The sequence below is a fragment of the Syngnathoides biaculeatus genome, chromosome 18 (genome assembly GCF_019802595.1).
Source record: "Syngnathoides biaculeatus isolate LvHL_M chromosome 18, ASM1980259v1, whole genome shotgun sequence".
NCBI lineage: Eukaryota > Metazoa > Chordata > Actinopteri > Syngnathiformes > Syngnathidae > Syngnathoides > Syngnathoides biaculeatus.
Genome location: NC_084657.1, coordinates 8,293,852 through 8,308,105, shown reverse-complemented (window position 1 = coordinate 8,308,105; position 14,254 = coordinate 8,293,852). Strand labels below are relative to the sequence as shown.

General features: G+C 42.8%; 1 protein-coding gene across 2 annotated transcripts in view; it reads left to right on the top strand.

The window, feature by feature from the left end:
- fez1 (fasciculation and elongation protein zeta 1 (zygin I)) overlaps window positions 1-14,254 on the top strand; it is a 44,325-nt gene that overhangs the window by 20,258 nt on the left and 9,813 nt on the right. For both annotated transcript variants that reach the window (XM_061803345.1, XM_061803346.1), the window contains exons 4-9: window positions 4,020-4,106; window positions 5,787-5,952; window positions 7,808-8,124; window positions 8,728-8,808; window positions 10,626-10,701; window positions 10,807-10,872. In XM_061803345.1, the coding sequence (XP_061659329.1) occupies window positions 4,020-4,106; window positions 5,787-5,952; window positions 7,808-8,124; window positions 8,728-8,808; window positions 10,626-10,701; window positions 10,807-10,872 (793 nt within the window). The remainder of the gene's footprint in view (window positions 1-4,019; window positions 4,107-5,786; window positions 5,953-7,807; window positions 8,125-8,727; window positions 8,809-10,625; window positions 10,702-10,806; window positions 10,873-14,254) is intronic.

Sequence of the window (14,254 nt, the reverse complement as noted above, 5' to 3'; positions counted from 1 at the left end):
CACTGGGACATTCGCCATTGAAAACACACTGTGGCCCTGACTATAGGAGACGAACACGCCCCTTCTGACACTAAGCTCTTTTCAAAGAAGAGAACATCACACAACCGAGGGAAGTTACCAGGGCAATATTACCCTATTTTTTCGAGCCATATTCAGATGATATGCGATCATGGCCAAACCGCCTCCCCGTCCGATCCACTTCCACGGCGGAGATGAACCATCGCGACTCATCGCAGCTGGCCGGTGTGGCTCATTTTCAGCGCCGATATGGATTATCACGGAGCCAAGCCGGGCTGTTTTAGGGTGTTGTTCATGGCCGCCGCAGTACGCAATGAACAACACCGTCGAGCCGGGGCGCTTTACTGTGTTGTCGTCGCACGCGGCTGAGTGAGGCATTGTCGCCAACGTTCTTCAGAGCCGCCGCCGTCTGCAAGCCTGACGCGCAGCCTTCACCTCAGCCGTGACCGGTGGACGCGGCGCCTCAGCCGGTATGACTCATCGCAGCCGGCCTGTGTGCCTCATTTTCGGCGCCGAGGTAGATTATCACGGAGCTGAGCTGGGCTGCTTTAAGGCATTATTCATAGCCGGCGCCGTCCGCGGTGAACAACACCTTCGAGCCGAGGCGCTTTACAGTGTTGTCGTCGCACGCAGCTGAGTGCGGCATTGTCGGCAGCGTTCCTCAGAGCCGCCGCCGTCCGCGAGCCCGACGCGCAGCCTTCGCTGGCAAAGCGACGCAGCAGCCTTCGCCGGCAAGCCTGACGCCGTCCGACGCCCACATCGACACATTATCACCCCTGTCATACATACACGGATCTTTTGTTACGTTATGAGAGACTGATTACCTGGTCCACCCCAAACTATTGTTTTTTTTAAGTAGCTGTATCCACACCTACATGTCATTTGGAACCCATGAAGCTCTTGTATTCTGCACCCGTGCAATCCATTTTTCACGACAAACCAGGTCTCTTGCAAACCATGAAGGGTAAATCCATCCTCCCGAGTGTTCAAGCAATGTCCAGTAATGCAACGAGCTGGCATTTTGGCTAACACAAAGGAACAAGGAGGTACCTTCCCGGAGGTAAAACTAATAGAAACAAACGAGTCCACTTGAGAGCGGTCCTGCCATTTACGTCACTTCGTGCTTCTTCTTGAAAACAGCCTAACCCTCAAGAGGATTTTCACGGCTGGAGTTACAAAAAGCTGTATACGTCAAAATCATGTTTTGTGGTCCAAAAACGCATGGGTCCATGTCAGCTGCCGTTTGTCCATTAACAACATACTAAAAATAATGCATTTCATGACAGTGGCCCTTTAAGGTCCATGTCTCCTCAGCCTTTTGCTTGGTCAGGACTGGTGGCATATTTGGGAAGTCCAGACTTTGAGAGTAGCTGTTAATTAGTTTTACCTTGGGGCAGTGTCAAAGAATGCAGTTATTAGTGTCATGTGAAGTCTGTGTCACCTCAGCAATGCTATGTTCGCTACACCAGCCTGACAAATACATTTGAGGCACTTCAACATGACCTTGGCCAAGAATGCTAATCCTCAAACTCTAGTGAAAGGTATAAAACTAAATCCATTCATTCATATTCACAAGGCTCACGGGAGTGCTGAAACAAATCCCAGCGGTCTTTGGTCAAGAGGTGGGGTACAGCCTGAACTGGTTGCCAGCCAATCGCAAGGCACATGTGGGGCGTTGACCTGCTCTAAATGCAACAAGACTCTGCAACTTTGCACAAATGTAACTCTTTTCAGGAATAATTCCTTATTAATTGAATATCTATTGTTCTTCGTTCTTGCTAGTTCGCTTGTTGTTCTTCTCCATACTCAACATGAATGTCGTACCAGGGCTACACCGACTGCTGGAGACAAATTCCTTGTGTGTTATTACATACTTGGCCATTAAAACTAATTCAGATTCTGATTCTGACATGAAGACAAACAACAGTCACAATCTCAGCTCGGGGCAATTTAGAGTGTCCAATAAATGCTTGTTTTTGGGATGTGGGAGGTAACCGGAGTCCCGAGAGAAAAGCCTCACAGGCACGAGGAAAACCTGCAAACTCCACACAGGCAGGGCCGTGATTGAACCCCAGTCCTCACAACTGTGAAGCCATGCTTTGCAGCTCCGCCATTGTGCCGCCTAAAAATAAATCATACAAGAAAAAAAGAGTTTCATTGACAATTTCTGTGTTTTTTGAGCACGCAGACACATTTACAAGGCAGATGGTTTCTGTCTAAGTACACAAGAGGTTAAGTTATTTGCCTGCAACATTTTTTACTGTGTACGTCATTCAGCGGGCCAAAAGGGAAACTTTGGCCTTGTTGAAATGGCTGAAGGACAAAAAGCGCAGAAGATGTATGTAGTTGTTCCCAAACAATCAGAGGAGCAAGAGATAAAGTGACATGAGGACTGCGACACCAAAACAACCGGAGGAATGAGATGAAGCAGCATTTGAAATCTCCCACACCCTCCCTGCCCCATTGGTGCAAAACCTGCTCTATAGTAACTTAACTGTTTATGGTTTATAGACAGGATGAAGACTATTTCAATATTGGAATCCACCGCACACTGTCTCAAGATCTTCCTCCCTCCCCTCCTCACCTGACACAAATGTCCATCAAGTTGCAAAGAGCCCCTCCCCTGCGAATCTGACTGATATCTGCAGGGTCTTTTCCAACATAACTTCAAGTTAAGTTTGGAGAACATGCATTTTTCAAAACCTGTAAATAAAAGGGACAGAAAGTTGGTCCAAGAAATATGCCACAAAAAAACGTAGAACTACACATTTAGTGAGGATAGAATGTGAAACTATCAAACCATTGTGTACGGTTACCTCTGCAAGACTAGTATTGAAGATCAGGTAACTGGCTATTTAATCAATGTTGATGAATTATTATCACAATCACAATAATTACAACCTATTATTGAGTCTTTTTGCGACTAAACAAAACTTGGTTGACAGAATGTATCTGTGATGCCATTTATTAATTTAGTAATGAGTGTCAAATAGGGAAAAAAGGCAGTGTTAGTGCTGTTATTTTTAAGTGTTATATGTTACTATTTAATACAAAGAAATTACATTGGCTGATTTTATTTATTGTTTAATGTTTGTGTGTTTTTTTTAATTCACGGTAAACCAAAGGTTATTGTTTTATAAATTTTTAGATCTCCAAGATGCAATCGAAAATGTATAAATGATTTTCCAGAGCTGTCATTGTTTGTACTGACTACAACTATCTTGTCATAACGGGAGACTTTAATATTCATGTTGACAATATCATTTAATACAATGTAACTTTTGTATAGTTTCACCTACAAAATTTAAAATGTCATGAATGCTGACTTGAGCTGACCTAGAACACAGTGGAGGGGCACAGGCATGGTAAAGACCTCTCAATTAAACTGTAGGAAAATATAACGTAAGTGGCGAAAAATTAACTCCAAATTGACCTCCATAGCGCCACACAGTATTATTTAACTAAGAGTTAGACAGGCAAATGTACCAATATACAATCAGTGACTGGGTCTGTAACAGACAAAAATATTTATATAAGCATTAAAAAAAAAATAAAAATTAATCATTGTGTGTACCAGGTCGGCACGGTGGAGCAGCTGGAAAGCATTGGCCTGAGGTCCCGGGTTTGATCCCAGACCTGCCTGTGTAGAGTTTCCATGGTCTCCCCGTGCCTGCGTGGGTTTTCTCCGGGCACTCCGGTTACCTCCCACATCCCAAAAATATGCAACATTAAATGCGACTGTTGTCTGTCTCCATGTGCAATGTGATTGGTCGGCAACCAGTTCAGGATGTACCCCGCCTCCTGCCCGTTGACAGCTGGGATAGGCTCCAGCACTCTCGTGACCCTCGTAAGGATAAGCGGCTAAGAAAATGAATGAATCTATGGATGTGTGTACCAGGCCAAAGTTGCACCATGGGAAAGCAGGCTAATGCCAATGTCAAACCAATTCCAGTTTCAGTCTTCTTACAGCATTCTCTTCTATTTCCTCTCATATTCTGCAGATCCACGAAAAGGAGGAGGAGGAAATGAATGAAAAGAATGAGAATGCCAACTGTCTTAATGAAGAGCCTCTCATCACAGCAGATCAAGTGTGTATACTTTTGTTCTATTCTGTTCATCAACAAAAAAGGTGAAAAATGTGGTGGGACACAGTTGAAAAAAAAAATCTTATGGATTTCAGGTGTTGTAATAAATTAATCACATTTTAATATTCATGCCCAAAAGCATTTAAAAAATATTAATGGATTTCAGTGCACAACTGAATCAAAGAGATGTCAAAATTAACTGTGGAAAAATTAATTGAATTGTATTTCATTGTAAAGCTTTCAGGGTTCAGGCAAGAGGTAGGACCCAGATGCGGCAAGGACAGGGAAATGAGGTTCTGAATGGATTTTTATTTTGACAAACCGAATCAAGGAACTTGGACTGCAAAACTTGGGATTCCGTATTCCAGCCTGCAGCAGGCTGGCGGAGTGGGAGGGCAGGTTGTCAGTGGGCCTGAGGAGATGAGCACAGGTTTGCAGGGATCCAGAGCAGATGTCAAACTGAAGACAAAGGAAGTCAGAGTGAGCCTGAGAAAATGTCTCAAGGGAGTCAAGAAGATATGATGGCTAGGCTACGAAAGTGACGAGGTGCATTGATACTCACGCGACGAGTTAAAGTCCCACAACATATTAAAAGCAGTCTGTTGTAATTAGTCTGACCAACCGCCGGACCAAGGTGGGTCGAATTTGCTGGACGAGCACTGCTGGAGAGAGCACAGGTGGCGGCCACTTATCGAGTGCCCCGGAGCAAAGACGGGGCGGCCACTGGTCAAGCACCACTGGAGCAAGGACAGGGGGCGGCTGCTGATTGAGCACCGTAGAATAGAGATGGGTGCCAGCTGCTGGTCAAGTGCTGGCAGAAAGGGATGGATTTTGTCCACTGGTCGGTCACTGCTGGAACAAGGCACAGCTGCTGGGAAGATGGGATGGGAGCCTGCCACAGCTGCCGAGGAGCAGGAACGAGACCCTGCTGCTGCTGCCAGGGTTCAGAAGGGAAGCCTCTAGTCACTTCCTGAGCCTGGCGACATTCAGGTTTGGGAGTAGTGGGTATGAGAGGGCCAGAGAAAACAAGAGGTTTGGAACGAGGTGACAAAAATGGTGCGGAAAGAAGTAAGTCAGGGGCTGGTTTGGATGGACATGAATTAGGCATGCAACAAGGTGTGGAAAGAGGAGAAAAAATAAGTGATTCAGGAAGAGACACAATCAACAGAGGACACAAGAAAAATATGCAACAAAGGAAAACCTGAAACAAAACAGGGGGGTCGATTTATATGGGAGTGGCAGGGCTACCATGACCACTTTTCATTATTAAGTTACACTCATCAGATGGCGCGAGTTGTACTACTGAGCACACAAGCTCACAGCAGCCAATGAAATAGCTGCAGGAATAAAAGGTGTTAAATTTAATCAGAATTTTGTTTTTAGATATGTATTTTTTGTCCATGGTTTGAAATGTAAAAGTGACCACTGCAGTGATTATTGCAAGCTAAGGCTGTGTGGATAGAAAAAAATGTGTGCAGAGAGGGAGGCTGAAAATAATTTCATTTCCAAAAGCGGGGCACTGCAAAAAAAAGTTTGGAAGCCAACGGTCTAGACGAAAGTGTATGATTCATGACCCCGGTTCTGTGTTTATTTGTTGGCCTCTGAGTAGCTTTGCACCACAGATAAATAGCTCCTCGGCCCTCTTTGCATCCAGCCTTTCCTTTCTTCTTTTTTTCCTCCAAGGTCATTGAGGAGATAGCAGAGATGATGGAGAACTCCCCAGACCCCGGTGAAACTGAGGAAGAGGACGAAGAGGAGAGCAGCCATTGCTCCTCCAGGACTCACCCTTCACTGCTGGAGGAGATCCGACAATTGTCCCAGGCCTCCAACAACAACTCTTCTTATGAAGGTACTTTAGTTCCAGTAGTAATCTTACTTGTACTTACATTCTCTGACACTATAAAGTAAGAGAAAAGCAAATATTCGCCTCCTTTTCCACAAGCTTGTTTGTTTCATGTGTAGCTTTTATCACTTTTGTATTACTGGAAGACTACTAGTCAACCTTCAAATTGCCTCTGTATTCTGGAGACTTTCTCCCTTGAACATAAGCTCCTCACCAGTACACGTACAGTAGCACATATGGGCTTTTTTTAAGGTGGGAGTGGAAGCAACAGGCAAGTGGACAAAAGCACAGAGAAACATGCAACACAAGGTAGGAGTGGGTTTACATTACAAAAAAGGCAAATAAAGGTAACAGGTATAATATCAAAATATTAATAATATAAAAATATTCCTGTAGTTGTTCACCAGGTTTGCACACACTGCAGGAGGGATTTTGGCCCACTCCTCCACACAGATTTTCTCTCGATCAGACAGGTTTCTGGGCTGCTGCTGAAAAACGCGGAGTTTCAGCTCCCTCCAAAGATTTTCTATTGAGTTTAGGTCTGGAGACCGGCTAGGCCACGCCAAAACCATGACATGCTTCTTATGGAGCCACTTCTTGGTTTTCCTGGCTGTGTGCTTCGGGTCATTGTCATGTTGAAAGACCCAGCCACGACTCATCTTCAATGCTCTAACTGAGGGAAAGAGGTTGTTCCCCAAAATCTCACAATACATGACCGCGGTCATCCTCTCCTTAATACAGTGCAGTCGTCCTGTTCCATATGCAGAAAAACACCCCCAAAGCATGATGCTGCCACCCCCATGCTTCACAGTAGGGATGGTGTTCTTGGGATGGAACTCATCATTCATCTTCTTCCAAACACGGTTAGTGGAATTATGACCAAAAAAATCAATTTTGGTCTCATCTGACCACAAATCCTTCTCCCATGACTCCTCTGTACCATCCAAATGGTCTTAAGACGGGCCTTGACATGTGCTGGTTTAAGCAGGGGAATTTGGAGCTGTATCACACAAATTAATCGTTAAATAAATCATACATTGTGATTTCTGGATTTTTCCTTTTAGATGATTATTATTAAAAAAAAAACATACGTAAATCACTGCGACGCGGCAGTAACACAGCAGCAACACGCTAGCACAGTGCTCACTGAAAAAAAAATGTACTGGTAAAAAATCACCGAGACACGGCAGTAACACAGCAGCAACATGCTGCACAGCGCTAACACTAGTGCAGCGCTAACAGGGCCGGTTAAAAAAAAAAACAAAACATCCTGGTAAAAGTCACTTCTTTCTTCGGTTCTTTGAGAGTCAGAATTCTAGCTGATAGACAGGTGTTGAAATACTTATTTGCAGCTGTATCACACAAATAAATCGTTAAAAAAATCATAAACACTCACAGTGGACATGCACCTATGATGAAAATTTCAGATGCTTCCATGATTTCTAAGTGGGAGAACTTGCAATATAGTAGGGTGTTCTAATACTCATTTTCTTCACTGTATTCACATGTGAAATTTATGGACTAGTTTTGGATTCAGAAATGGGTTTTTCAACTATTTTTAATGTTTGGTCACACAAAAATGCTTGGAGTATCTCATCATTATTTATGATGTGACAATTTGAAATTTGGGTACATATTTTAACAAAAATCTTGGAAGTTAACACATGATTTGCGTTCCCGTGCCACATAAAGTCATGTGGCAGGCCAAATCTGGCCCCTGGGCCTTGAGTTTGACACCTGTCCACTAGCGGAGACAACATACCATTCCTTGAGAACCTGCCCTAGACTCTTTCTGTTGAGAAATTGTATGTAGAACAAAAAAATCCTGCTTTCCTCTCACATCACCTGTTCAACTATATAGGCCTGAGTCTGATGCCCAGTTCCGCACTGGTTGAACTGCTGCACCACGTGGAGGCTGCAATCCGAGAGTACTCAGAAGAACTGGTCAGTCAGCTGGCACGGCGTGAAGAGCTGGAATTTGAAAAAGAAGTGAAGAACACGTTCATCACTGCTCTGATAGAAGTGCAGAACAGGCAGAAGGAGCAGCGAGACAGTAGTAAACGCCGACGCCGGGAAAAGGCTTTGAGCCTGCAGGGAGGAATGGGCGTGGTGTCGGTAACCGCAGGAAACACTGGCACCACCGGTCGTGCAGAGAAGACAGGAAGTATGCCTGTCAAGGTAATATGGATGAGTCAGCTTGAATGTGTTACATGCATATGTATGCCACAACTTCAGTATTTTTAAAACCGTTGCCCACTTATTACTGTCATTAGTCTAAATTTTGCGATAATATAATATATGGCATTTCCTTCAGCTGCGAGTGTGGTGATGTGAGCTTGAAAGGTCAAACCAGAGTGCCTCTGAATTCTCTTGACTCTCCTGACTGATATTGGATCTCAAGTCCATTAGCTTCCTATAGGAACTTCCTGGAATGATCCTAAATTGTCAGAGACATTTCTAGAGACATGAACGAGTCAGTCCAGTGTATGCTTGTACACTAAGAGGAAAACAACTTAATGGATTTTCCTGCAGTGCAAAGCAAAACATGACTACATTGACTGGGCGTTGTATATGACAACCATGACTGAATTATTTAAAATACTGATGCCTTAGTATTGCACAAAACAAAAATGCTCTATACCTGAAGGTGATTTCACATGCATCTGATTGTATAGTTGATTATCCCCCAGATTCTTCATGAAAATAAATCATGACAATATTTTCTAGAGATTTCAGTGATATTGCAATCTGTAATTTGTATGCCTTGGTTTTGAACTAAAGCGTTTCAGTATGGAGGGACTTTCCAACATCCTGCAGACGGGCATCAGACAGACATTTGGAAGCACAGGGAATGAGAAACAGGTAGTGTGTCCTTTATTGCTCAATTATTAAATGTCTTTGAAAATCACAGCCTTGATATAACGAAACTAAACTTCGCATACCCAGATGCATGTCAAACTACTGTATTGGCTGAATGATATCCCATCTGAAAGCGTTACCAAAAAGATTGGTCTTAATTCTCGTTTTAATAACACTTGTTATCTGTTAATGTCCCCAGTGTACTTTCCTTCGTAAACAAGTAAAAACTGTGGTCAATTCTCAGTGCTCACTGTCTGATGTCATTCCCCACAAACAAAGTTCTTCCAATGACAATCAATACAAAAGGTTGCCATTTCCTGCCAGTTAATGTGGAGTATTTGACAATTTAAGACAAGAACATTAAAAAGAAAATACATTTGAAAGTTACTCTTCTGTTGTTTTGTCAAATTAACTCTTTTAGCCATACAGTAGTGTTTAAAATAATAGCAATCCAATGTGACTAACCCGATTTATCCATGTTTTCAGTATATTTTTTTATTGACACATGTTAAACAAGTTACCAGTAGGCACAGTAGAGTCTCAGAAAACCAACAAGACCCAGCATTTATGATATACACACTTTTGAGGCTGTGCAATTGGGCAATTTGTTCAAAGGGGTGTGTTAAAAAAAAAAAAAAAAAAAAGCAGTGTGGCATTCAGTCAGTGAGGTCATTTAAAACTGGTGTGAATCAGGTGCGCCCCAATTAAGGATGAAGGTAGCACCTGTTGAACATGCATTTCTGATTGAAAGTTATGATAAAAATGGGTCGTTCAACACATCTACTCTGATTAAAAATTTCATTGGAGAGGGGAATCTTGATAAAGGGGTGCAAAAAGTTCCTGGCTGCTCAGCTAAAATGATCTCTCATGCCTTATAATGGAGAGCAAATCCAGAAACACGTGGCGGAAAATGGAAGACAACCATCAAAATGGATCGCGGAAAAAATACAAAGCCAAAAAAAGTTTGGTGTTACCTGTGAGTAGTGTGACAGTGAGAAGGCGCCTGTGTGAAGCTAATCTATTTACAAAATCCCCCATAAAGACCCTCTGTTATTTAAAAAAAAAAAAAAAAAAAAAAAGCAGGCATGTGCAGAAGAGGCTACAGTTTGGCAAAGAAGACATCAACTGGCCTAAACAGAAATGGACGTACGTATTGTGGACTGATGAGAGTTTATATTTATTTATTTATGTATGTATGTATTTATTTATACAAAATTATTTGCATTGGCAGCACGGTAGGTCAGCTGGTAAAGCGTTGGCCTCACAGTTCTGAGGTCCCGGGTTCAATCCTGGGACCACCTATCTGGAGTTTGCATGTTACCCCCGTGCCTGCGTGGGTTTTCTCCCGGCACTCCGGTTTCCTCCCACATCCCCAAAAACATGCAACATTAATTGGACACTCTAAATTGTCCCTCGGTGTGATTGTGAGCGCGACTGTTGTCTGTCTCCATGTGCGCTAGCGATTGGCTGGCAACCAGTTCAGGATGTACCCCGCATCCTGCCCGTTGGCAGCTGGGTTGGGTCAACGACTCACCGCGAGCCTTGTGAGGGTAAGCGGCACAGAAAATGGATGGGTGGCTGGATGATTCAAAGGATTGGTAAATCGCGGAAGCAAAAAAATGTTTGTACAAAGTAGTTTTGAGTTTGTAAAGTCAACGGGAGACTGCAATTTTTTTTAAACACACCCCTTTCACCAAATCACTACTGTAGATCAGAGGTGGTAAATGTTTTTTTCATCTGCATATTTGTCCCTAATCTTCTTGTGACTGCCTTCACCATACAGTTGTTTCAATTCTACTTCATTTTCAAACTGTTTCTAGTATTTGAATACAGTTATCCCTTATGAGAAGAAAGGCAGCCCTCCATCTGTTGATGACCTCCAGTTGCTCACAAAAAGTACGTTTGAAGTCAAGCGATAATGTGACAGAACCTGTCTACATTCTAAATCGCAATATTTGTACTTATTCCGAATGCTTACAAACTTTTTTTTTCTCCACGTAGTTCTTTTTGCCATGAAAGAGGACAGTGAGAAAGTCCCTGCACTGCTAACTGACTACATATTAAAAGGTAAAGATGGCCAACTTGATAAAACCATGCTAAAGTGATCTAAGGTTGTTTTCCTGCTGTGCCTTTACTGACCACAACCGTTTATCTCTGGACAGTCCAGAAAAGAACTGCAAACCAAGAGCTGTATGAAATACTATGCATTTAGAAATAGGTTAATGCTCATGTCATAAGTAAGCAAAATTAAACAATACTGTAATAACATAACCAAACTACAGTATGCAGACTTTAATGTTATTTTGGAGCCTCTGAATGATCGATGGTCACAAGGAGGAGTCATGCCGTATCACTGGGTTCTCCCAGACCAGTTTTTCAAGTGTACTGCCACAAGTTTTGAACTCAGTGTTACGTAGGGTGCTGCAAACGCTGGGCAAAATCGTTAAGAGCGCCTGAACAGGCAATTTAGTCAGAGAGATCATGCACCGATGGACCAAAGTCAGCTAGGAGAGGCTCCAGCATAACCTGCAATCCTAAAATGGATAAGCGGCATCGAAAATGGATTATCGTATCACATTAATAGTGGTTAAAATAAGCGTTGTTTCCTTGTGACATTTTGTTCATATAAGTCCTGACTGTGTATGTGGACTTAGTGTGGTCCTTTTACTGTTTGCAGATTTGTTCAACTAAACCAAGACTTTTGAGTCAAAAATATCTGTCAACACTAGTCAGTATATGCTATTCTGAGTTATATTACGTAGGTGAAAATTGAATTTAACAGAATCCATCTTTACCAATGCCGGTGGGTCACTATTTTGGGCAAAATTAACATCACAAATTCACTTGGACTCTCGCATAACGACAGCTTGACGACATGATTCTTTGAGTAAAATTATAGCAAGTTCGGGTTCAAAGTATCACATCATCAACTTGTAGTATTGCTAGTTACCGCAGCATACTGTACACAGGGAGTCTGCTAACCTGTTTTCCGGTTTTGCTTTTGTGAGGTTCCACAAATACAGTACTGTTCCTAAAGCAACATGCAAAATTCGTGACATTCATACGAGGTTGGGGAGGTTCGTACAGCTTTAAAATACATAAAAAAACAATAAATTGCCAAAAGTATTTGCTCAGTCATCCGAATATTCGGAATCAGATTTTCCAATCACTTACCTGGGCACAGGTTTATAAAATCAAGTACCTAGGCATGCAGATCATTTTTACAAACATTTGGGAAAGAATGGATCTCTCTCAGGGGTTCAGTGAATTCCAGGGTGTAACTGTCATAAGATGGCACCTGTGCAATAATTCTAGTTGTGAAATTTCCTTGCTCCAATGTAAACTGTTATAAGAATATGAAAGCGTTGGGGAACAGCCCCAACGCAGCCATGAAGTGGTCGGCCTCATAACCTGACGGAGCTGGGTCAGCGGATGCCGATACGTAGTGTGAAAAGTACTCCAACATTCCGCCGAGTCAATCGTGCCAGATATCCAGACTTCATGTGGCCTTCAGATTAGCTCAACAGTGTCATAGAATGAGTTTTCATTGACGAGCCGCTGCATCCAAGCCATACAGTGAAGAAAATAAGTATTTGAACACCCTGCGATACTGCAAGTTCTCCCACTTAGAAATCACGGAGGGGTCTGAACTTTTCATTATAGATATATGTACATTGTGAGAGAGATAATCTAAAAAGAAAAATCCTGGAATCACAATGTATGATTTTTGTAACGGCACACAAACAATAAGGGGTGGGGGCAGCCCGCAAGTGCCCAATTGGCACAGGTCTGTTTTCTCTTCCAGAGTCAACTTGAAGTTCTAAAAAGAAAAATCCAGAAATCACAATATATGATTTTTTTTAAAACGATTTATTTGTGTGATACAGCTGCAAATAAGTATTTGAACTCCTAGAATTCTGACCCTCAAAGACCTGTGAGTCCGCCATTAAAAGTCCACCTCCACTCTATGTGTTATCTAAATCAGATGCACCCCATGGAGCCCCATGCAAGATATCACCTCATGGGGTCTCAATGATCCTTAGAGAGGTGAAGAATCACCCCAATACTTATTTGCAGCTGTATCACAAAAAAAAAAAATCATTTAAAAAAAACATACATTGTGATTTCTGGATTTTTCTTTTTAGATTATCTCTCTCACAGTGGACATGTACCTATGATGAAAATTTCAGACCCCTCCATGATTTTTAAGTGGGAGAACTTGCAATATAGCAGGGTGTTCAAATACTTATTTTCTTCACTGTACATCACCAAGTGCAACGCAAAGTGTCAGATGCAGTTGCGTAACTGTAATGCACGGCCCACTGGACTCTTGTGCGGTGGAAACCCAACTCTGGAGTGACAAATCCCACTTCTCCATCTTCCAAGCTGATGGAGGAGTCTGGGTTTGTTGGTTGACAGTTTGTTGTTCCTTGTTCCTTCTTCCTTTGTTCTGAATGTCGTACCAGGACCACAGCGACTGCTGGAGAAAAATTCCTTGGCCATTAAAGCTGATTCTGAACAGGACTTGTCCGACTAGATCAGGATGTGCATCAGACAGAGAATTTCTGCTGTAGTTGGAGCCACTCTTGTACGACAACAGACAGCTATTTGTCGGATGATACTTTCAGGACGTACAAAGTTTAATGGAGGGCGGATTATGGTGTGGAGTAATTTTTTTTCAAGACCTGGCCTTGGTCCCTTAGTATTAGTGAAAGGAACTCTGAATGCATACCAAGAGATTCTAAACAAATCCATGCTCCCAACTTTGTCGGCCCACTTTAGAACTAGCCCCTTCCTCTTCCAACATGACCGTTCACCAGCGCACAAAGCAAAGTCCATAATTACATGGATGACAGAGTCTGGTGTAGATGAATTTGACTGGTCTACACCAAGGCCTGACCTCAACTTGACATAATATCTTTGGCATGAGTTAGAGCAGAGACCTTCTCATCCGACATCAGTGTCTGACCTCCCAAATGCACTTTTGAAAGGAAGGTTCAAACTTGCCATAAACGCACTTCGAAATATCGTGAACAGCCTTGCCACATGAGTTGAAGCTGTTGTAGCAGCAAATTTTTGACCAACGCCACATTCAAACCCTATGGATTAGGATATGTGAGCTTTGCGTTGGTTTTTGACCGAAAATTGGTATTCGAACGCCCCGACCAGCTGACCCATGATGATTTGTTATTGTGAATTCGAACACACCCCCGAAAAAAACGGAAAAGACGTAACGTGCGCGACCCCGCGCATTAGCGGTGCAACCAGTTGAGTCACACACTCCTTTGCTCGCGGACGTTTCCCAATACTGTAGTAACTTTTTTTCTTCAAATTGAGCAACATTAACTCCTGATCATGGCTCCAAAGAAGGCAAGTGGAACTGTTGGTGCTGAAAAAAGGAAAGTGGTGCGTAAAACTGCCGACTTCAAGAAGCATTTGATAGCCGAGC